Here is a 25974-nt window from a genome sequence, read left to right on the forward strand (position 1 = left end):
TCTTCATTTTCAGCACACGATTCAGGCATACAAATATATTTTTATTTCCAAGATGTATAGCAACACAGCATGAGAGATACACACTTGAACAGGAACACAATTAAACACATGAATTCAAGTACATTTGAACAACAATCCGCAAACATTTGGACACAAAAGACACATTTCAGAAGGAACAGAATAAAAGTAGTTCATAATAATCCCTTTGGAGTTGTCAAAAATATTACAAAGCTCTATGACAGGGGTTTCAAACTCAAATACACAGTGGGCCAAAATAAAGAAATGGGTACTAGTCGAGGGCCGGACTGGTTCAATGTTTATTGCAAAACTACCTGCAGCTTTTCCGGAGTCATTTCTTATGAATACATTTTTCCACAGGCCAACAACAGCTTCAAAAAAACTATTTCCCTCAAAGAAAAAACCAAACATGCCCTGTTGTCGTGAGAGAAAAAGTGCAGAAGGAAACATCCATTTAAACTCAGTGTGCTGCTCTGTGATGCTAGTTCAAGCCAGATACTTGGCATCTCATCTTGGGGGCAAGGTCATCAATGTTTGGGCTCAGGCTCTGAGCTGAGGAAACCCTCAGGATTGAGTGAAGGTGTGCATGCAATATACCGGCCAGATCTAATAGTGATTTGAAATTATCCTGCGGGCCGAAATTAAATCCACCAAGGGCCTGATTTGGCCCCCGGGCCTTGAGTTTGACACATGTGATCTAGATGTACATTTTCCAATATTGACATACTGTATATGTGATATGCTGGAAATAGATATCCTGATATACATTAGCAAATGATGTATCTAAAATATAAAAATCCATGTTTGACCTCATGAACTGAATAATGTATTCTCACTTTGTTAACTTGTAATTACAATGGGTTGATTGGAATCATTATTCATCATTTGGACCACCCAAACAACAACATGAAATTAATAAAAAACATATTTGTGTCATGATCCTTAAGAGCCTCAAGCTACATTGTTCATTAAAGTAATGGGCCAGCTGGTGAATTGTTGTGTAGATAAACATTTTGTAAGTAAATATGATATGACAGAACTGACACCATTTTCTTGTATAGTGTCAGGGGAGATTGTAAGTATTTCTTCCAGGCAGTAGACACAACAGGGATGACCCGTTCACTATATTACGTATTGAGAAGAATATTTGGCTGTTATTTGATGTTGACAAAATCCCAGGTGCCCCAAAACCAAATTAGTCAGTCTGGCATTTTCCGTTTTTTTTTTTCCTCGGGGCGTCAAACAGCCTCAACATCTCTTCAGAGGGGAGAGCCAAAGAGACAGGATACAAGTTATTGCTCCTTCATGTGAGGGAATTGATGTTGGGGGTGTTATTGAATCGGCGGCAGCAGCAGCAGCAGAGAGAAGAGGAATGAGAGTGAGGGTGCACCCCCCCTACTCCCTGCAAGCCAGCTGTCTCACAGCCCCCGAAACCATTAGGTCTTCTTTTTTTTCTCCCCTTTACCCCATTAAAGAAGTCAGACTGTGGAACACGACATAATACATAATCTCACTACTAACAAGGAGATCCAGCTCTTAAATTGCGGCTCACTTTCCCCTTTCAAAGCCCACTAAACATACACACAACCACCGTCAGTCAGTGGACCTTTACTTCCCCTAACAAACACAAAAAAATTCCCTGAGCACGTTTGTGAGCAACACCGACGCAAACACACACAAAAAAGACGCTAAACGCCATGATTATTCCTGTCAGAGATTAGCGCGGCGGTTCTAATTGGAGATTATACTGGAGGATTATTAGTGTGGCTACTGAGCTGGAAACGAGTATTTGCAGCTGCTGCGGCAGCGGCTGAGCAGCGAGCGTCAACGTCTGCTCCTGCCACCGGAGAAAGTGCAGGGCACTGGGCGATGAGGTGGGGTGGGTGCAATGTTATTCATTCATTCCATTAGTTTAATAAATATATAGCTCTCGTGCGACGTCTCTGTCAAGTAAGCAGAGCAGCCAATTTCGCCAGAGGGGGGGAGCTGAGGCGGTATGCAGGGGGGAAAAGTGGAGAAATAGATCGAATCAGACAACTAGCACTGGAGAACACACAGGCCTGTTACAGATGACTTCCAAGAAATAAAAACCAGAAAAGAAATGAGAGCAATCGAGCGCTAGAGAGCGCATTACAGATACACAGAGAGTGGTAATTTGCAAGAGATGTCGAGCAAGACAGTCAGACAGATACACAGATATAAAGATAGAGGAGAAAAACAGCAACATGAAGAGGGAAACAGAGAGATGTCAGCTGGGTTTTGATGTGGATGGTTCCTTCATGGACTTGTAATCCTCATGTGTGATGTAATATGAAAGCAGCTCTCTCTCTCTCTCTCTCTCTCTTTCCCTCCCTCCCTCTCCATCCCCATGGCACACCTTTTCTCCACTTTGGTGGGAGATCATATCTGACTGGAGTCGGCCTCTAGCACCCTTACAATGGTCTGTAAAATACATCTCCATCAACCACTTATGGCTTTTGAAGTAGCCTGACTCCTGACCACCAGAGATAGCTGGATTGCACCTGAGAAGAGAGGGGGGCGACATGAATGAGAGGAAGGGAAAAAAGGATCATTGGTTCAGCCCTGCCCTACAGTGACACCGTGCTCTATTTCCACAGCAGCACTTTGAGCCTCAATAGATCATCAGTGCACTTGATTTCTCGGCTCCTCTTATCCATTTCCATTACATAAACTACCATCCAGACAGAGAGGTCTGTTGGGTTGAAACAGAGATGGATGGGTGTCCTTAGAGTCTGTAAAATCTGTCCTTCAGACGAGGAAAATGCTGAAATGGTGGGTTACTTGAGCTAAATGAAGCAGGATGTAAACCAGAAAAGCCACCTGCTAAAATGAAGTCCATAGCTTTCAGTTTTCTCAGACGGGTTATCTTACATTTTTTAAACAATTACATTTGTTTTGTTGTTATTAATGCCTGACCAAGAAGAAATTTACCGGTAGACGAATGATTGCCGACGTCTTCTCCTCTCCAAAACAAAAACATTGACTGAAGCTGCTTCATGTTATACATTTGTGTTTTTCCATTGCAGTTCGGTGAACATGAGTGGAAGTCCTGCAGCTTGTTTCTCTGATAACTGAAGCAAGGAAGCAAAATATACTTTTCTGGCTTTCTAAACACACATTTGTCTTGTGCTCACAAATTGACCAAAATATGAGAGCAATGTAATTAAACTGAGGCCTCAAATTGCTAACTAATTAGAATAGACAGCATTACATTTAAAAAAAGAGCACAAGAATATTTTGTGGTGAATCTCTTTTTTCTTCTTTTTCAAATGTCAGCAGGAGTGGATAAATAAACTTGCGAGAACTTTCTGGCGACGCTTTCCTACCATTTCCAATCTTCAGATTTCCACACTCTAGCTGCGCACCTGCAATGCATTCTCTCATCACGCCACACCTGTCCCTCATCCAGTCCACTTAGTATATAAAACCACACACACACTGATTTTTTAATCATCTCTATTTTGGATTTGTCTGGCTCTGCTGACGGCTTAGCTTTTGCCAAACTCTACCTTCCTTTTTCAATCCTACTTTTGTCGATGATTCAAGCTTGTGGATGCGCACAAACACCCACATCCTTTAACAGCCTATAAACTCATTGTCAAAGGCATATACTTCTTTATGCTTATCATAATCAAGTTGTTAGTGAAAGTGCATTCCTCCTACTCGTCTCACCACCACAAGCATCCATCCATCCATCCATGCTAAGCTTGTGTGCCCATGTGTTTTAACAGATGGGACATCAAATGATGGGGCCCGTATTCACTGGTGCATTTAACTAAATAAGAGGGAATGGGTGCAACAGATAGTATCTGATCTCTGTTAAAATGAGGAAGAAGGCAGTGCCTGCAGACCTCAGTGCAGAGAAGTGAAACTATCCGTATGTGACTCTGGTAACTGTGGACAAGTTGCAAAGGGTTTAAAAGCTCTAATAAGGTCTCTGTCTCGCCTCAAATGGGTTGCTCTTCCTCTTAACTCACCACCACCAGATTCTCCATCCAAACTCAACATACACTGTTCTCCTCACCCCCCCCCCTCGCTGCAGCTTCTCTATGCAGTCTCTGAGTAATGGGGACAGATGGCTGGCAGCTTCTTGCTGTTTCTTTGGGCTAGTTCTCCCCCTCTTTCTCCTCCGCCCCTGGTCTCCTGCAACTGATGGCTTGGTTGCACACACTCTCACGGAATAGCAATGCATCCCCTATCTCTTTCCCTGCAAGCTGTGGGGCTATTATGGGAGAGAGGGAGGAGACGGGAGAGGCGGTTTGAGATGGTGGGGGTGGCTTGAGAGGGAAGATTACTGCTGACAGAGGAGAAATGCTGTAGATGAGAACAGCCGCGCAGAGTTTGTGATGTAAGGTTGTGGGTGTGCTGCAGGTGTGTGCTTGTGCATGCTTTACTTCATGTATTTTTGGGTGTCAGTGATCACTACGGGCTTGCCCCTGCCTAAGGTACTGTGTAGGTTCACAAACACTGTACTGTGCAGAGAAGGACATTGCACACACAGCAGGCTATCTCAGGGACAGACCAGGGATAGCGGAGGAGGAACAGACCTCTGAGCAAGCCCAAAGCTATCAGTAAGTACAGCAGTACAGTATAGGTTGTGCATTTATTCGCCCAACAATAATCACAGCTTGTTGACAAGATGTTCACATTGACCTATTTATTATTGCTGTCTCGGAGCTGCATTTGATCTGTGCTTCTGCTGCTGTAGTCAAGCTGCAACTCAGGCAATACTGTTGTGAGGTAGAAATGCTTCAACCGTGACTTTTGTGACATCGAAGCAACATCCTCCTTACAAAGTGTTCATTATTTGATTTTCAGAACACGGAAAAGTCTTAAATAACCCTTGTTTTGTTATAAATCTCTCATCTGCCTTGTTCAAAAGTTCAATCTAACATATTTTGGACTTTTCTCCACACACATGGCCATATTTAACAGAGCAAATACGGTTTAGTTCATATTTCAACAAAGAGGTCATGGAGCTCATGCAATATGCAATGTATTCCTGTTTATTTAAACCAAACTGAATAGCAAACATTGAATTGTAAAAGCCTCCAAAGTCTAAAGAGATGAGCAAGTAAAACACACTCAGGAATATTGAGTCATGGATTAATGTTATATTCAGTACATGGAAAATGTCTTTATGTGCCAAACAGTTCACACAGCACTGCCATTACATTTAATAACAACATGTCATCTCTACTGGCACTGGAATGCTTATTTTCCCGACTTTGGACGTAAGTGGTGACAAAGATGGGAACAAATATAAAATAAATGCTGTGCTGATCAAATCAAATGGATTTGACTTCATCCGTCAGCCTTACAACTCTCAACTCATTATGATTCCCCAAAATGATGGAAGCTAAAAATAGATGATTTAATACAAAAAGGGGCTGTTAGCGTAGGTTGGCTTCATGATGCCAGTTGACAGGGTGGATGAAGACAGATGCTGATGATTACAGGTGGCGCGGTGGGGATAATTAGGTATAATGTGTGGTTATTTGGGACAAAACATTGGGACATTGGGAAAATGTGGAGAGTATAAATTTAGGATCAGGACAGACTAAACAGCTGGGTTTAAGATTTATGGCACAGGTATGTGGGATAAAGATGTGGATATGAGCTGAATGCTGATAAGCCTAAGAACTAAAGCAGACCCGGGGTAGGGATGAATGTGAAGGCATGGAGATAAAGGTGAAGCTGTAAACAAGAGATCTCTGGATGTGAAGACAAGCAAACAGGAAGGGGTAGCTTACATTTCTGGTCTTTCCAGGTGACGGTGGGCTCAGGCCGACCCACCGCCAGACAGAAGAGGTTTACATTCTCCCCCTCGTTCACAGACACGTTTTTCGAGATGTTGACGATTCTGGCGGGCACTGAAAAACAAGATCATGCTATTAAAATATGACCTCAAAATCCCCTCTCATTTCATACATTATTGATGAGATATGCCCTTACAGCCTATTAAGGTGTTTAAAGTATAATGCAAATCCCTGCACCTAAGACAGAGAGGCAATCAGCTGATTAATGATCTGTGCCTGAGTGCTTACTGAACTGTGCAACAATATGCTTGTCCGTCTACTTAGGATGCACTGCATTGTAATTTGCCGCAAAGGGCAATACAATCTCCTTCTCCTGACATCTAATCAGATCTGATCTTTAAAGAAAAAAAAGAAAATGTGTAGAACTGATAGTGTGAATTTTTACTTTGAAGTCGAATGACCACTTTGCCCCAAACCCACAAAGTGTTGGAGTGCTATGCATGTAGTTAGTTTGATAACAAGATGGCCCTTGAATTTAAATGGCCCATTATCATTTATTTTAATGAGCTTGGCCCTGAGATTGCTTTTTGTTTTGCAAGGCATCTACCGAGGATCCTATTTTTCTCTATCTTACTAGAGTTGAATACTTGCAGCGATAAAGCACAGACTGGAGTGGCGCTGAAGCTGCTCCTGCTTGATGCACTGACTTCAGGGTGTAATTATTTTGTGAGATACCAAGCTAGGGCTGGAACTGCAGGCGATTTGGAATTAGGTATATGGTCATCTGTGCCAAGCTTTGCACCCTGCAGACATGACTGTTTGTTTGGATGCAGTGCAATGTGAAAACTCTGTTAGTAAGCAGCTGACATTGTTTCCGCCACCTGTAAGCTGTGAGCCAGCTCTTGTGTTTTCATTCCAACAGAACACAGCCTAATATATCCAGTTAAAAGTTTGATTCTCCTGGTGATGTATTCGTGCAATTTGCCTAACACACAGTCGAAAATATGCATGCAAATTGACACATGCAGGAGGAAAAGGTCTGAGATCCATCCTCTGGGCAGGTCTGCGCCCATACATCATGTCACTCAGGATCAGCCAGACTCTCACTCACTTAGCTGCTGACTTGATGACTGAGCCTCAGTCGCGGTCCTGAATTGGCAGTTATTTAGTCAGGCAGTTGGACAACCCCCCTGTGTATCTCATCTCCATCACACACATCCTCATCCATCTGCATATCTTTCTGTTTATACGGACAAGTAACCCTAACTGGCTACATGGAAATAATGGGAATGTGATTTGTCACCTGTACTAGACTGGCTGTGCTGTAGCCAGTGGCGGTTTGAGACCACTTTTACTGGGACCAGTTATTTGAGGAGAGGGGCACATTTATTGCGGTACAAATTAAAGATTTTTTGTTCAGTTTAAAGTCATTTTGCCCAAAAAAATCACATTACAGAATTTGTGTCAACCATTTTTTAAATGTAATTACAATTTGTTGGTCCCCCCTAGAACCGCTAATGGCTGTAACCTCACAAGCATTGGCTTTCAGACTGAATCATATACTTGCCGTTTGATATAACCATAAATATCAACCTTAGATACTCAAACATCATAAAAGCAGTAACTACTAAGTTTCCTATCATACATTTAGACATGATTTACCAGAAAGGGAACTTTGAAATGTAACCATAGGAAATCTTAATTGCTTCCCCTGAAGTCAAACCTCAATCATATCCAATAGACAGCACTGCTCATATGAATTACCAATTAAGCCATTCAGCTTTTGTCAAAGGCTGCTTACACTAACATTGGTGCACACATATATTATTTAGCAGTTGCCTTGGCAATCAAATCTGCAGGCTCTGGATCGTTTTTGGAAAGGAGCCAGCAGTTGGATACATTTATTACAGATTCCTGTTTGGTCTCCACTCAGCTGCTCACCTTGGACGATGAGGTAGACATGGGCGATGCGGGGCTTGTTGTTGGCCTGGAAGGTGCATGTGTAAGGCCCCTCGTCGGATATTTGCACGTTGTCGATGTGGATGGAGAAGTCACTGTTGTTGCTATTGGCCAGCGTCACACGCTTGTCCAGTGACCACTTGTCTGTCCCCGTGAACAGGATGTTGGAGCGGTTCAGCCAGGCCTTGTGGGTCACCTCCTCGTCGATCCGACATCTGTGAGGGGACAGGAAGCAATTAACAGGTGAGAGGCCTGCATTACATTATGTGTAGGTTGACCCTAAACAGTGCTTAGGTTTTTTCTCATTACATTTATAATAAGTAAACACAAACAAATGAGTGATTTATCAAATTAAAACATCTAATTAGTTATACTATTGCAGCCACCATAAAGATTTTTAAAGCTTCTCAGAAAAGATAACTCATGATACAGAAGTGAGATTATCATGTTGCTGTTGAACATGTTGTTTTAAAATATCCTATAGGGGTTCAATTATGTGCAAATACAGTCACTGCAAAGGTCATAATATATGATTCACGTCTTTTTCAACTAATTATACCACTCATGGACCCCTCATGCCCAGTGCTGTATCCAAGCATTTGCATCTGTTATGTCTCTAGAGTAGACTAATAATGTTTTTCTGGTTTTTCCTCCATTTCTCTGCAGCCAGTTGCTAATGAATATCCATCACTCCTGTTACACAGATGGAGAAAAATGGGTCATATTATAAAAAAAGGTGGTAGAGATCAGTTTTACAAAAGTACAGCTTGCAAGCAACGCATTGAAATGGTTGTCCATTATTCTTTTAACAGCTGGGTTACTTTGTCTGTAACATTGTCTGTTTGCCAATGGATGCAGTCCAAGGTACATTCAAATCCAGAGGTTTGTCCACTGGCCATTAGCCTTAAAGTGGCTGTAAAATGTAATTAGATTAAATGGCAATACATAGAAACATTAGTGGAAATAATGAAAGAGGGAATTATGATGTTGGTGATAAAAGTGTATTAATTCACTTTTGTTCAAAAAGATTATGGCTATTTCCAAACCACAGTCCACAGGTGTGACTTCAGTTCTTGCCTCGGCCACTAGATGTCCTTACCCAGCCTCAACTGGCTGCGAGGAAATGCCTCTGTAGTCCTCATGTTTAATTGATAAGACCCAGATAAATATCACGGTTGAGGTAGATCTTAGATCACATGCCAAGTCACTGACACCACAATGCATAACAGCCACAGTGCAGCAAAGCATGGAAGTCCTTTACAAATAGGCTACAAGGCACTGGGCTGACGTTCAGGTGGACACATGACCTGAGGGCAGACCACTTCTAACAGGTTTTGAAATATTGGAAATAAAAAGGGAATATTATTTGATTAAAATTCAGTTTGTTGCCGGTGGGTTTAAATAAAGAGACGAGACAGTAAGAAAACCCACCATTAAAAATCATTATCTGTGGACCGTCTATTATCTATTTTTAAAATTAATCACTTCTGCACTGATGATGTTGCTATATGACTGCAGGCCAAGAGGAAATGAGCACCATAATAACATCAAATGTCTTAATGGCCCGCATCAAAGCCAACACAACAGCATTGTTTCAAGCACAGCGCAAGTATTTTTCCAATTTGGGCGGAAGTGATTTTACATAAAAATAGAGTTTATTTATATATATGTTTTTTCAAATCTTTGAGTGTTTTTACTTGAGAGGTACTGTATAATGTTAAAACGAAATGAAATGAGATACAACACACATTCAGAAAATAATAATCATTTGGTGGAACTGGTGTAGAAAACCCAGTAGTGGCATATGTTTAGTTTTACAGTAAAAGGGGGAGGTTTATAGTGACTTGTCTCATGCTTTAATGTTCAAAAAGGTCTTTTTTTTCCTTTGTGCTACAGCAACTTTTTTCACACTCTGTGGCCGTTTCTCAATGTCGAGTAAACCTGATGCAGAGCCACTATTTCAAGTATACTACGTCATGGAGTGGCGCCGAAGGACGGTTTAAGGCCCAATCCCAAACCACTCCCTCGACCCTACCCCTCCGTGACGGAGTGAACTCCGTCTGTAGCCACACTCGCAGCTCAACGAGGCTCCCTCCTGTCAGATGGAGGGAGTAAATACAGCGGCAAGCTTTGGGACGGCCTCCCCTCTCTCCGGCAGAAACAGGAAATGCCGTAACTGTATGTAACAACGGTTTCAAATAGCATATCTAGACAAAAATGTAAATCATAACTCAAATAAACTCCAAACATNCAACAAGACAATATGGAGCTGTGCAGCTGTGGTTGTTATGCATGTCATTCACCTGCAGGTGTCGCACTGATTCCATGTCATGGCCATTTCTAGGCCCAATCCCAAACCACTCCCTCGACCCTACCCCTCCGTGACGGAGTGAACTCCGTCTGTAGCCACACTCGCAGCTCAACGAGGCTCCCTCCTGTCAGATGGAGGGAGTAAATACAGCGGCAAGCTTTGGGACGGCCTCCCCTCTCTCCGGCAGAAACAGGAAATGCCGTAACTGTATGTAACAACGGTTTCAAATCAGCATTTCTTAGACAAAAAATGTAAATTAATAACTCAAATAAAACTCCAAACATATTTCATTGTGTTTTTTGTAAAGCTCTTTTAGTTTTAAATCTGATGTTTATAAGCTTCTTAGTTTTTGCAACAGTCTGTAAATATACACAACTTTATAATAAAATGCAGACATTTACCTTTTTCTAGACTAAACACAGGTATGATCCTAAGTTAAAACATATGAGGTTATCATGAGGTTGTTAACATCGCAGTTTATCAGTGGATGTTTGCTGGAACTACTTGTAAACAGTGTGTTTCCTGACGGACACACACAGCGTTGAGACTGGTCAGGTCGAGACCGTGGCCGTTTCTCAATCGCGAGGAAACTGGCTTCAATATTTCAAGGATACTACGTCATCGAGTGCCGCCGAAGGACTGTTCCAATCTCCAGCATACTTGGAATTCAACCGAGGCTTGGTTTGAGGGTAATTTCGAGGCTGCACATGGGTAGACTTCGCGTCCTTCAAATCCCCACAATGCTTTGCGCACGGACCAATTTCCCCAAATCTGTGGCTTAAAAAAAAAAGTAAGGCGGGGCCTCTCATATGACGCACACCTGCACACTTGCTAGCCTGTTCCACTCTTCGTTTTCCGAATGCCAGGAAGTATTCTTGCCTAGCTTCCGAAGGAAGTGACTTGGAAGACAGGTGCTACCAAGCAAGCATCCTCGTGATTGAGAAACGGCCTCGCTGTTTGAGGGCTTGATAGCCCACTCCCCCTCCACACCGCTCCACACTCGTTGGTTTGGAACAGCCCTCAATATGGCGGACCCTCCAACGCGCAATCGGAGGGGTAGGGTGTAGGGGGCGGTTTGGGAATGGGCCTTAATGCATGTTAAATGCCCGGCATTCGGCGCCACTCGATGACGTAGTATACTTGAAATAGTAGCTCTGCAGCAGGTATACTCGACATTGAAAAACGGCCTGTCCAGAAATCAGAGCCCAGTCTGCTCTGATTGGTTAGCTGCTTGGCTCTGTTGTGATTGGTCAACCGAAGAGATGTCCTACCTCTTATCAAATCAATTTGTCAAAAGTCATGGGAGATGGCGACCCTGTCTACAGCCAGAAACAAGGTAAAAAATGCCAGTAATGTAACATTAATGCACAGCTCTCCTTATACTTAACTGTAAATTAATTTAAGGTGATTTTAGTACCCAGTGTGAAAACACCCAAGTACATTTTATAGATTTAACATCTCCACAGGATCGATAAAACAGCCTCAGGCTTCAAGTCTTGATGACATTATAGATCAGCGTCCTGGTCCTTTGATTTCCAACATGGTGAGAGACATGTTGATGTTAACAATTATTGACAGATGTGTGCATGGCTTCCTAATAACACATTTGATTTAAGTGAAAGGCCCACTCCTCTTTCAAGAGAAAAATGTGACTAAAAGAGGAATTTGTTCCGAAATCTGAATAGGTGTAGGCTTAAAGGGGATGAAAGTAATGTTGACTTGTAGTTGACTTTTTGAGCTGCTGAATGTACTTCCATGCCAGGTCACATCCAGAGGAAGGGGGAAAGCAAGTAAGCTGTTTTTCCGCTTGGTTGGTAGCCGGGGACAGCTGTGATTTCTACTTTCTACACTCACAGTTAGGCAGGTGAGGTTGGATGCAGATGAGCTCTACCACCTGTACTAAACTGTGCAATAATATTTTCACATTTAAATAAAAGTTGATTGCAGACAGACTCTAGCAAAAAGTAAAAAGTTATACAATTTTATTTGCAAGGATATCAAAAAAGAGGAAAAGTATGGCACAATGTGGGATGCTTAATAGTAATTAACAGGTGGCATGACAGGTGGGTGGAAAACACCAACATGTTTATTTAGGCAATTAGTAGGTGCAGGTGTGGGATTAGGAGTTACCTCAAAGTGACGCTTTCTCCTTCCAACACTGTAATGTTGTCCGGCAGGTGTCCGAATTCTGCTCCGTGCACACTGGACGCTGCCAACAAAAAAAGAGAAAAGACACCAATGAGCTTCAAATGACGGTAACAGGCGCTGGTGTTCATCAATCTCAGGTCAGGTGCTTGAGAATCGACTGCCTAACCAAATCACGTTGGGCGGAGATGTGCTCTGCATCCTGCTTTCTGAAGGGAAAGTAATAAATATACTAAACAAAAGAGTCACAACGTCTGCACTGACCCCCGTTCTTGAATAATGATTTGGTTTTACCCTGCATTCTGGTGGGATGCACGTTCATTGAACAGCACTGATAATGAGCCAAGGGAAGAGGATTCACGCGGAGCTGCCGGAGCGTGAAATGAAGGGACAGCAACGGTAACAGAAGGGATGCTCATCCTACCTACCAACACACACACACACACACACACACACACACACACACACACACACACACACACACACACACACACACACACACACACACACACACACACAAACACTCAGAGAACAGAGACACATGCTTACCAAAGCACAAACACACGCAAGAACATACACACATACTGATGGCCATTAGTTGAAGAGCAAAAACGAACTTGGCATTTTTGAGATGTGTTTCGGCACTCAGGTGAGAAAAACACTTTAAAGCAGTTTGAAGTCTTTTTGTGAACTTGCTTGGGTAGAAAACAAAGATAACCAAAGACCTTATATGCTGGCAGAGAAAGTGCCTACTGAGGCAGGCCGCTCTCTAATAAGACACCTGGCTATACCCGTCTAAACTCTGCTAAATCACAGAATGACACGTAGTACCTCAGCTTGTGTCTTCCCTCCATCTCCAACAATCTCTTTCTCCCTCTCCCAGTAAAATGACCTCAATATCTCCAATAAGCTTTTACCGTGGTGTAGCCTTGAGGTTTAATAAATGGTGACTTTATGAAATGAAGCCGGCGCAGTGAGGAGCTTAGAAGCACCTCAAGGTTTGTTAAATAGCCGCACAAAGTCAAAAACATGTTAAGCATGCCGAGTGGGAACCCGCTAAGCAACGAGACCCAAAATGACGGCAATGCAGCACTAGAGGAAATGTAGGTTTTGAATTAAAAGTGGGTCTTTGTGGAATCATGGTTTGATTACAAAGAATAATTAGAGAGGCTTCAGAATAATAATGTGCTTCATGGATTGCTAATCAAAAGGTTTTCAAACTGCATAACAGAAAGTCCGGAGAAGTGCCAACTACATTAAATAATAATTAATCATCTCAAAATAAAGACTAATTATGCCTCTTTTTCTGCGTGTTGTTGTGAATGTAGTGTGGTTTGGCTATAGTGTGCGTGGCTATGGCACAGTCAATATGGGCTACATGCATGCTTGTGTATTCATATATTCATGTGCGTATGATTGTGTGTGCACCATTGCATGTCTTGCGCATGGTTGGATATAAGCAGTTACAGTACCTAGCCTTCTGTTGCCTATTTGTGTGTGAATGCGTGCGTTTGTTTACTGACATACCGATGGAGAAGAAGAAAGGAGGACAAACTAATGATGCCTCTAAAGAAAACTGGCCCTGAAAATCTTCAGCTAAAAGCTATAATCGCATTAATGGGTGCTGCTGCTGCCACTGTTGCTGTGCTATCTAGGGCGGCCAAGGATCCCAGAACTGCCTCCAATATTCTCTCCCTCTCTCTGAAAGCCTTAGAGGAGGGGTGTAGCACATTAGCCATTGTGTCCAATGTTTAAAAACTGACACAAGCTTTAGTTTATCTGTGTTTTTTTACAACAGAGTAATGTTGCCTAGCTGTGCTTGTGCTTTCTGTCTTAAACTCAGACAGTCCTTAGCTCAAGCCCTCAGCTGTTGCCTTTCAAGTGTTCTGTACGCTACACACTAGACTTTATTTAGGTTAATTCAATTCCGTTCCAGGGCTTGGGGCTTGGAGACGGGTGTGACATGCTGTCATAAATACACCCTACCCCACATACGCAATTACAGACACACAAATAGAGAAAAGTCGCTCTCTATCACATAATGTAACCATCGGGACACAAACGCAACCCACACATTTTGATTGAATGAATGATGAATGCATACGCTGAATGCTTCAAACAACATTGCGAAGGTTACGGACCAGCAGGGAGCAATTCCCATTTCCCTACTCAATTCCCATTTTCACAGCTCGATTGGCACCCCACATTCTAAAACCTGTATCACCCTGCCTCTGCTCACAGACGCTGCACAACGTGATAACCTGGTCGACACATTCAGCACACACTTTCTGTCAAACACATAACACCAATCACAGACGTGCCATGCACAAATACTGTATGCAAACACACTCATCGAAGAGCCAAACAAGCAGCGGAGGGGCTTTGTCTGAGTTCATTGTGACAACGATCCCATGTGAGATTTTTTGTGGGATTTACAAATGTGTTGGCATACACAGGGGGGAACCTGAATACCTAGCATCCACTGTGTCTGATGTATTCACTGTAACTCTTAGTGACCTCTGTCACTCACTGGATGCTCAGTATGCAGTACAAGTGTTGCTTGAGTTAGTAGACAAAGTGAAAATGTTGTACATAATCAACAGCTTCTGTATACCAAACAACAACAGATACATCTGTGTGTTGGAGATGGAAGACCACCTCAATCTTGAGACAAAAGCTGACCTTTCTTCACCTTGGTAGCTTAGCATTGTATGAATAGCAATTATACTTTATTTTGGCATAAATATCATATCGGAAATCTAGAGCAGACCACGTTGAATATAACCCGAGCTTCAAGGAAAATTGCCAAACTGTATATTCAGAAGTAACTATTAGAATATTTAAGGTTGAAAGCAATACATTCAAATTACAACATAAATAGATATTTGGAAAATAAACCTTTTACGGTTTTATGACTGATGTAGCCAATTTTCGAATTAAAAAAGTCTAGAGCCAGCAATACTTTATAATTTATAAACATACCTTAATTACCTAATCTATTAATGCTGATTTTAGCAACCAGTGTGGAAATCCTGTTGTGAAAATTGGCCAAAGCAATAAACAATAAATATTACATAGAGGAAAATGGCTTCTGCCTTCGCCGATAACAGAATGGAAAGTGGGCCTCGGAAACATCTCATTAATGGGAGAGTGGGAACGCTGAGTGTAAAAACAACAAAATGCAAACATCATCATCTGGCTGAATGACAACATGTGTCCCATGCCTTTTGATGTCATCCATATAATGTATCCCTTTCAGGCAATACATTCAAATGTTGCAGACCAAACACAGCAGACACGATCAAAGGGGACAATAATGAGTCCAGAGTGCAACCAGCAGTGTGCGGTTGCACGGCCAAAACAGAATCATCAGACATCACTTTCAATTCCTGGACTACTTTCGGCTTTATTGATCCCTATCTCAAATCCTGCTTTTTCCCTTCTCCCTCCCGTTGCTCAGCATGCAGGCCGATGAACTGCACCCCCCAGGAGGAGTCTCGCCCGTTGACACTCTAGAAAGGAGGGTGTGCTTGCCAACAGGGAAGCTTTAACCACCGTCTACCCTGCAGACTCTAAATGTGGAGACACAAACACAATGTGAAAGCTCTTTGTCTTAACCGCTTTGGCACACTCCTTTACTAAAACAAAAATGATTTTGTTTGTGTGAGTGAAAACAATCCTGAGCCTGTTTAAAACCACAAGTCAGCCGAGTACGAATAAAGGGATGATGTACAGTATAACGTTATCAAACAGTGTTGGTGGGAAACACTGCAGTGGCTCCTGGTGTTGGTTCAAATGTCCTGCCCACCGTTGTCTACAGCTCATACAGTCTGTCATGGCCACTGGTAGTTCTTGTCCTTGCTATGACCTGCTGATTTGGCACACAACAGGAACCCCCGCGTCCATACATAACACACATTCACACACAAAGACACATTTTGTATTCTGTCCAAATGATCCTGTGAAGCCTTTGTCTGCACACAGCAGTGAGCTTTGGGTCTAGATTTGCTGCCATTTTTAAGAGAATAACATTTTATGGACAATCCTGAGGCAGTTACATAAAGGAAAACACTAGACTAGAAGACCATTAATTCACCAATAAGGGTCAATCAGTTCAGCGGTTATAATGAACACCCTACAAAAGGAAGAACCTGCATGTTCTACTCATCTGCGGATAACCCTTTATCTATTGTTAGCTTATAGGTGGACATTCAAATAATAATTTCCACAGTTTGTCTCCCAGCTCTCCTGCAATGTGTCTTTGGAGCATTGCAAGGCTGCTTGTTCAGTACCCATGACACATCTATTATGTGATTTGTATTCTCTTGACTTTTACATGCGCCTGTTTGTAATTGCACTTGCTACTGGCAGACACTTATGAGCAGAGCTCTATTGAGCTGGGAGACTTTAGCCTAGTCTTTGCAAGGCTGTCTTTGAACAGTTCATCTTTTCGCATTGCCCTTGACGATCAAATAAACAGAGAAAGGAGGCAAAGCTACATTTGAAAGCATTATTGGCGTCAAGACGGATAACAGCGGCGGCTGTAATGAAACACAACAATAATCCATTTTAAGGGAGGCTGCCATGGTTTTGAAATTGAAAAGAGCAGAGAGGTTGGAAGACAGAGGTGAAATAGATAGCTGGGTTGAGTCCCCAAAAAGAAAGTCATTGAGAAATAAGAAAAGCTGTAGTGGAATATGGAATTACAGTGTGTTGTGGAGCAGCAGCAACAGTAGAGTAGTTTTACAGTTGTTGCAGCAGCAGTAGTAGAAGGTGACCATAGCAGTATTGGTGTTAATAGTAGCAGAAAGGGGAGAGACGGAGTTGCACCCCTATGAGGAGGAGGAGAGAAATGTGCGAGGACACAGTCTGTAGCACTGGGGCAGAGAGCAAAGCAAAGGAAAGACACACCCGCATAATTAACATCGGCATGCTGCAGCCAATTAAATATTTACAGAGCCACTTCCCTTCGACACCTTGATGATGAAGAGAGGCAGCCTAAGGATTATCCGATGCCGGGAGCCTGAGGCAGGAGACAAGGGGTTGGGGGTGGAGGATTAAACATTAACCGGCACAGATATCCCTTTCTCTTCCTCGTCTGATCCCATTAACTCTGAACGGCCCAAATCCAACCTCATGTCCACCCCTCTGAAGCCCCGTCTTCCTGCCCTCATCCTCCTCTTTTCCTTCACTCCAATACTCATTCAGCCCCTTTGCTCCCTATCGATGAAACCCCGGACTCCCCTCCTGTCTCCGGCACCACCTGTCAGGGACAGCAACGGGAGAGCAGGGAGCGAGTGATGGGCAAAGAGTGGGAAACCACCTGAATGCCACGCTCAAACAGCACAACAAGATGGATACGCAGGACGCTGCTTTTTACAATTGCCGGTGAAGCAAAATGGATGTCAGCAGGATTCCACTTGACAGGAAATCTAAGAAATGTCAGGGAAGTCACGGTGAACGAATTGTTTTGAATCTGTCTGGTAAAAGTCATTTTTTTCCACCCCCTCAGACCAAAGAGTTGAAGTGTGGTGGATTGACTAGAAGGAGTGTTTACGTTTTATGTGGTTTATTTTGACATTCACTGATCTCTTGAGCTTGCTCTGAAGCATCAACAGCCTCGGTTGGAGCATTTAGCTGCCTGTAATTCAAGGTCATTTATCTGGTCTTACTCGCCCCAAACCATTCTGACTAACTGCTAACACAGCTTGATCTCAGAAGCATGCCAAAGAAATCAGCGTTTACAGAAAGGCAGGGCATCACCCTCGGGTGTCTGACTTGGCCTTACCAAAGATGTGACATCTGCCCCTCTTTTATTGTACACATGCTGCATCCACAATTCTGCCTTTGGTCACTCTGCTGACCCCTCCCTCCCACCCCGCATCTCCTCCGCTCCCCCCACCTACTAATCCCTCTTCACACATCAATCAATAGAGCACTGCAGAGTGCACAGAGCCATACAGTACTCAATGCAGCAGTTGTACAACTTCAATGGGCAGCCGCAAATCTTTACCACTGAATCAAGCATTGGCCGGGAAGAAAAGCTTAGCGTGCTAAAACCAGGGACGAGCCCCACTCCTTTTTCTTTTACCCCCCCATTTTCCTCGGACTGACGCCTAAACCCCTTAGCACTCTTGAAATCAATACAGTAGTTAAACTGTTACTTCCTTTCCTAGTGAGTACACACACAGGCCTGCCTTACACAAGGCCCTGTAGACTGTCCTAAATACACCCTGTGCACTGGTAATTTGACAGATTTGTAGGGAAGTGCTGCCACTGTTTTGAAAGAGAAGCTTTAAATACTGATTTACTCAAAGTAGCCTTGGGTCTAGCATCCTCTGATAATAACTTAAACAATAACAACATAAATGGAATACCAATATGGAGAAGCAGCATGGTGATGACAAAAGTAAATCTAAGTAAAAAGTTTGAGAAATATTTTTATTTTTTTATCTTTATTATAGCAAAAGCATACAGTAAAGGTACCATCTATATGAGTAAACACATTTTCAGTGAGTAAGCCTTACCCACTATCTATTTTATTAGACATTCTGATAAATATTGTTTTATGTTAAAGTACTCTTGAGGGTACTTGAAGTATTGATTTAATTTTCATAGAGAACATTCGCAAATAAACTCTATGTTTTGAAAACGGCTTGCATCTGTGGCTGGGGCTCTAAATGTGTTCCTTTCCTGCCTTTTTATGATAAATACAAACAATTATTGTTGCCCTTCTGCCACTGAGTGTTCAATCAAAGACAGGTAAGTGCTCTTCAAAGTAGTGCTCCATACAGCCAGCCGTGGCCAAAGAACTCCACAGAGAACCATTGATAAGAATATAATTCTGTTTCTATATCTATAATAAGTATTGGTAATATGTAAATCAAACAAGTTCTTCAGATTAATCTCAACGACATAAAAGTGTTTGATCTGATTGTGGACAGCAACATTGACAAATCACTGATGCACAATTTAAACAGTTTTCAGGTCTTATGTCATTTTTCTGTAAAGGCCAGAATGTCAAAACATAATAAACAAAACTGTGTAATAAAAATATGGTCTGGTGCTCCATATTTTTCACTTTTTAAAGGATCACTGTCTGACGCTGTGAGAGTGAACAAATATTTCCAGTCATGCGGTTAAGCTTGCAGCACAGTGGCGAAGCTTACCCTATAGTTTACACTTGAGCCTCTAAGAGGCTACAATAAAAACAGCAATTACCGGGCGATAGTGACAGGAGACAAAGGAGTGTAATAGCACGGGAGCTGTTATTTTCGATAGGGCCATTGGCTGTAAAGTGGAGTCAAAAAGAATGAGGCATCTAAAAGTCAGTTGAGTGTTGGGCAGTATGTGTGAGAAATGGATGACCAGGCAATACTGGCTGCCAATCGACATTTATGACACAATTGTAAAGTAGGACAAATGGGAAAAAACTGATTTTGACAAGAGTTTGATAATTACTGCCGCTGGACATTGACTTACACTGAGAGCTGAAATCATGCAATTTCCATCAAAGACAAAACACGATGTGCTGGAAACGCATTCAGTACATTTTGAACCAAATCTTGAGTCAATGCGGAGCCGAATAAAAAGCTTTTATTTTTTGCATTAATTAGCCTTAACAAAGCCACCGTTGACGTAGCTTATTAATTCCTCCCATCGTTCATTTCCTACTGATAAAGACACATTTCTGTGGAAATATGCAAAATATGTAATGTACTCAAACAGAGAAATAAGACCAGCTAATCTTGATGAGTGAATGGGCAATTAGCCGCAGTCTGAAGCCGCCATGGTAATGAGCAATCTAAAATAAGTCATTCTTTGTCTGTGCCTTTTGCAAACAGTAAAACAAAAGTGAGCAACATTTGGCTACAGGGGAGCAGCAACATTTTCACATCAACACACTCAATGTCAATGAAAGCACGGATAACTGAGGCTACTGCTGTAAAGTGGCGGCTTCAAGTGCACCTGGGCTGCATCTTAGCTTGTGTGCCTCCTTGTGTGTATATTTCCTGGCGTGTGTTTTTCACTGAACATTTTTAAAGTTTGTGTGTGTGTGTGTGTGTGTGTGTGTGGGTCCATCTCAGCATGCTATGTGTTCGTTTATATGTGTGGGTGGCCTGATGTGTTGTTCAGGGCCACTGGGCAGCTCGTCCGGGGGCCTCGCTAGCTGCACCACAGGGGGGTGGTAGGAGAGTGGAGATGAAAAGAGAGGTTCAAGGCAGGGAGGGAAAGATGGAGGCGCAGGGTGCAGGCAACGAGAGTGAAAAGAGTAGGGGGTAGGAGAGGGTAGGAGAGGGCCAGAGCCCAGGAGTAAGGTGCTGTCAGGATAATTCACAGCACCAGTACTTGCTGCAAAGAACAAAACAGAATTACCTGAGGGAACAGAAATCAGCTAACACCTGCTTAGGAGGGAGCTCCTGTGGGATGGAATGGGAGAAGGAGGAAAAAAAGGAGGGAGGCATGGAGCTGTGCACTGAGACGCTGGCAAGCACAGATGAAGTAAGCATCCATGTGTGAGTGAGTGTGTGTGTGAGAGAGAGCTTGTGTAAATCCGTGTGCTGAGCGTATTTGTGAATCTGTGTGGGTGTTTAAGTGTGTTTTCGTGCATGTGTTTGCAAACTTCCGTCTGTTTGTTTGCAGTTGGATTCTGCCTGGCTGTGCCCAGAGCCACCCTTACAGCTGTGGATGGGGTTGATTTGCATTCAGAATCGCAGCAGCTCTTGCCATTGTTGCACTGCTGCTGTGACTCGGCACCGATAGCTCCTGCAGACATAGCCGCCCTGCCAGTTGTGTTTGGCTACTGCTGTGCTGGAGAGCTTGTGGCAGACATTCAAACTGCCCCCCCCCCACCAAACTCCGGCCCTGGTCTGCAAGTTGCAGTGAGTTTGGTTCAGGTCATGCTCCTTTGTAGGCTACCTGGTGTGTTGGCAAGAGTGGAGTCCACTTTTAAGGAATCTTGGAGCAACTCTATATTTTTCTCTGTGCCCCTGTCTCTCACCAGATGGAAAGCGGATGACACCCCGGTAGCTTTTGGCACCACCGCGCTGCCATCGTTCAATTGCTGTTAAGTCCTTATCCATTCGCTAGACAGCGTGATACTCTTGCTCACATGCTTCCTGGTTGTTGTCTGTTCAACAAAGATGAAATAAAAAAAATATAACCGACTTTGAACTCAAGTCTCCCTTTTCACTTCAACCCCTTCTTTCCGCCTGGGTGATGACATGCTTTTGCTATTTCTTTGGAGAGGACTGCGTATCAGAAAAAAAGCAACCGATAGGGAGCCCATTTAATCTTTGCTGCTGAGCAGAACTGAGCAAGCTCTCATGTATGACATGCAGAAAAAAATACTGAGAATCAAGAAAAGAGAAATGAAAAGGTATGGATGAATTAAAGTGTCGTAGTCGATTTGAGGAGGAAACAAGCAAGCAGCCAGTAACTTGGGGCGAAGCTAAGCTGTGTGTTTATGTCAGCCCTGGTGGACTGAGCCACTGATGAATCTGCTGGCTCATGTTACTGATTAAGCTGTTTTACCAAAGCCTGAGGCTATCGAGAAATATGAGGAAATCAGGGGCATAACTAAAGCAGTGATAGAAGTAATGTTTGATTACACATTGCCACTGGCTAATTTGCCTTTCATTTGTCGCTAAAACCATCTTGGCTGTTTTCTTATTGTGTGAAAGGGTTGTGTAACTCATTTAGCTGAGGTTATTAATCTTTCAGTGCACTTTTACAAACATAAACAAATTCCTTAGTCACCATAACTTATTACGGGTCCGTCTCCTTGGAGCTGTTTGAATTGGATTAATGCTCCTTCATGTGGAGCAGTGAAAACGATCTCTGGCTCCACTCTCCCTAAATGTGTCACTGGCCCCGTGTTTCTCCTAATCGATTTCACCGGCCTGCTCTCGTCTATCCCACATGCTCCACTGAGATCCAACATCTCGTTTCAGGGGGCCTGTGGAACTGCCAGTCAGCTGTCCCTAAGGCTGACTTCATCTCTGGCTACGCTTCCCTGCAGTCTCTGGATTTCCTTGCTCTCACGGAGACCTGGATCACTCCATCCAACACATCCACCCCAGCAGCTCTCTCCACAGCATATTCCTTCTCCCATACACCCAGACCCTCTGGCAGAGGAGGTGGCACTGGTCTCCTGCTCTCTCCCAAATGGAGCTTTTCCCTCTTCAAGCTACCTAATTTACCAGTGCCACCTCCTCTGCCAGAGGGTCTGGGTGTATGGGAGAAGGAATNATGCATGTCTATGAAGTTTTTTTTTCAAAATACCAAACAGATCATGCATTTTAGCCATGCCTCATTTCGCTCTATTTGCTCTTTTCCAGCCTCCAGCCCTGTTTTTGCAAGGGCTGATTCTGCTTTTGTGGCAGACTACAGCGCCACCTACAGGCCTGGCATATGTACTACAGCGTCTCCAGCGCTTTCGAGCGGTCTCTCATTCCCCTGATAGGTGGAGAGTTGCCCATACAGGCGGAGCACCCCTTTTCTGAAGTCAGAAAAATTCAAATAATAATCAGCCCCGTTTTCAGAGATTTGGGTATGGAGGAAAAGAGAGAGGGTTGTGTTTTCTGACACTTGGTGAGTTCCCTGACACACCGGGGACACTATTCATGTATAAAAAGAAAAATCTGGGCTCTAAGCGTGCAGCGTCAACCATCGGACAGAGAGAAACCCTCTGACTCGTGAACAAGGCCGGGGGAATTTAGGCAGAAATGGAAATCATGGCACTTTGATTTAATCTACGTCAATGTCAGACACTTTGTGACAGCTGATGGGGAGATATACAGTGGACTGTGTACCATTTAACCCACGTGACACACTCGCTGATCCTCGCTGGCTGTCTGACAGACACACTGCCTCATCCGAGTGAGCAAACTGACATAGTGACTCACAGCAACACAAAGTCTCATTACAGGTAGGGGAGGAGAGGAGACCCAAGAGGCTATTCCTGGAGCCTCCCACTCCTCCCACTCTTTGAGATGCGTAGGCCAGGATGGCCAAGAGGCCAACAGAGGAAGTTGTGTGTGGAGATCGCTCTTCTCTAGTCAAGGAGTGAATGGATCGCAATGAAAGAGTGAGTGAACGGGGACATTATCAATGGTGGCAACAAGCGTCCGTCTCCCCTGACCAGACGGGGTGTTTTTGTCCGTTTCAGATCAATGGCCCCACTATGATGTCCTGAAAGACAATTTATGAGGCATAAAGGACAAACACGGTGGTTCAGCTCCAACTGCCCCAGAGATTGTTCTGTCTAATTCCCTTTAATCCATTTTTCACCCCTTAACACACTTTCGCCTCAGTTTCCCTCATTCGTCTTGTGATTTGGCTTTCCTCCATTTTCTGGTATCCTTCTTTTTCGTCGTGTCTCTTCACGTGTCGCTCTCCATCTACCTATGTCCCTCCTTTACCTCTCTTCAGTTACATCTCTTTCTCCATCCTCCCTTCTGTCATTAACTCTTCCCGTCACCCTTCGTCTCCGTCTCTCTCCCCGCTCTCCCTCTCTCTCTCTCTGTGCCACTGTGCCAGCTGTGTGATGAGCCAGGGGCTGATAAGCGGTGGTCAGCCTCTCTCCAGATGGCAGCCTGAGCAGCAGCTGCCTGGGGGGTGGGAGGGTGGGTGGGTGATGAAGAGGAGGGGGGCTTGTCGGATAGGAAGATGGGGAGCGTGGGGATGATTACAGTTTTGTTGCATTTCCAGGTGAAAATGGGCACACACAAAAGAAAATCAATTGTCGGCAGCATGCTATGTCTGCCTGCTGAATCCCTATGCGACACACACACTCACACTCACACACACACACACACACACAGGCAGCTTCTCTGCTGTGTGGTTTCCGCTCTGACGCCGGAGGTGCTGTGTCGATGGTTCGGCTTTGTGAAGTCGTCGCTGGAGAACACTGCCTCTGGTTCTGGAAGTGGCGTGCATGCTTTCCCATATGACATCCCTCTGCCATGGTAGCCTCAAGGAAAGACTCGCAGTGGGGGATCGCCTCCATATGTGGAACAGGCAGTGATCTAAGTGTGAGCAACGCCATTTGTTCAGTTTAAGCGGACTTGTTATGTAACCACATGATTTTGTCAAATTATGTCTGGAGCAAAACATATCCTCCCACAATATTTGCTCAGATGTGACTCACTGGTGTGCCATTATGCCCTGGTACATGATGTAACCCTTCATCTGTAAAGCTGAATATGAAATCAGTGGTCTTTTGTTGCAGCCAATATGCTCGGTCACGGTTCTGGCTTGTCTGTATAGGTATTCACTTGTGGGTGTAAATGTTAAAGGGCCATTGCAAGGGAAGATCACTTAAAACAGTCAATAATTGTTTGCAGTTTCAGCTAAACCAAAGTGGATTTCCTCACATGGCCGACTTTTGCAATCGACATTCTCATAAATCTTTTAAATAAAAGTGAAATTCGATACAAACTAGTGTGTTTTTCTACCTTCTACTAGATGAAAAAACACATTGACTGTATGTCTGACACGTAGCGATACACACTCACTGATGAGCGTGTTCACCTCATTTGCTCTGTTGATCTCCTAAGAATGTTTATACCATTTCCTCCAATTCTTCGCCTTTCCTAAGCTCCCCCCCTCCAAATTTGGATCCAAATAGGGACTAAACTCTCTCAGCAGCTCCTCCATCCACTTCAAACAAGGCCTGTTTTCTTAGAGCTGTCTGTGGGAAAAGCCAGCGCAGGCAATGGAGGGTCTCCAAGGGACTTGTATGAGAGGCATAGAAGAGAAAAAAGGGATGGGAGAGTCAGCTCGGAAAGGGAAGGATTGGGAGAGAAAGGGAGTGAGGAAAGATACCCCCTGTGCATGACAATGAGGAAACCATTCAATTAGCATCGCTTTATGGCCCCTGATGTTGATTACCTCAGACAGGCCAGAAAGTCCCATCCTTTTACTGATTAAAACCAAGAGCACAGCAACGAGACACTTGGTGGGATTGGTCAGACAGTGGAGGCTTTCTAATTTCTGTTTCCTAAGCAAGGAGAAACAAGGTCGTTGTATTCTTGGAAACAAAGCCCACTTATGTGTGTGAATCTTACCATCAAGTAATTGAATGTAAATGGAACACAAGCTGTGAAAAGTAGTCACAAGGCATCTTTTTCGAAAGTATGTACGTTTTGCATGATTCACATCGACTGTGAAAAAGGCGCTCAACGCGTGAATAATTACACGAAGAAATGTCATTACGCCCTACAGGGTAATCAGCCCGGCTTCCGGAGGAGATCTGTGCTGATTAGCAAATGTGACAACAGTGACAGTCTTTGATGATGGTCCAGTTACACTGAGTCATGGCCGATGATTCTCAATTTAAAGAGTGGACGCAACCTGCTGCTTCGTGACTCCAGCTCATCATAGTTACAGTCATCATATTTAAGCTTTCAATGAACCATCTTTCAGTTACTACTCTTTCAAACCATAGCAGGTACTTCGCACTGTACTGCCAGTCCTCCAGTGCATGACAGTGATGGGATAATTGGTTCCAATGTTTTGTATTCTCCAGGAAAAACAATGTCAGAGGCTATAAAATCTGCAGATATGTGAGCCGTAGAAAAGCTAGATCACCGTTGTCTTGTTCTGAGTTTTGCGGCATTAGTTAGGAGGCATCCAACGGCAGTAGGTAAATCATGAAGACAGGCGTTCACCCGAGTGTCTTGTGCGTACCTAAAAATATTCAGCGTGTATTTGAGTTCTCACCTGCTTCCATGTTGTCCAACCCCGTTTTCATGGCAT

General features: G+C 43.6%; 1 protein-coding gene across 1 annotated transcript in view; it reads right to left on the reverse strand.

Annotated features, from left to right (window-relative positions):
* The window catches only part of iglon5 (IgLON family member 5), an 89111-nt gene that overhangs the window by 5598 nt on the left and 57539 nt on the right, over positions 1 to 25974 (reverse strand). Inside the window, exons 2-4 of the mRNA XM_010792758.1 lie at positions 12199 to 12277; positions 7740 to 7972; positions 5793 to 5912 (exon numbers count right to left, since the gene is read on the reverse strand). Of these exons, the coding sequence (XP_010791060.1) occupies positions 5793 to 5912; positions 7740 to 7972; positions 12199 to 12277 (432 nt within the window). The remainder of the gene's footprint in view (positions 1 to 5792; positions 5913 to 7739; positions 7973 to 12198; positions 12278 to 25974) is intronic.

Source organism: Notothenia coriiceps, unplaced genomic scaffold, assembly GCF_000735185.1.
Source record: "Notothenia coriiceps isolate Sejong01 unplaced genomic scaffold, NC01 NC01_scaffold00036550, whole genome shotgun sequence".
Taxonomy (NCBI): Eukaryota; Metazoa; Chordata; class Actinopteri; order Perciformes; family Nototheniidae; genus Notothenia; species Notothenia coriiceps.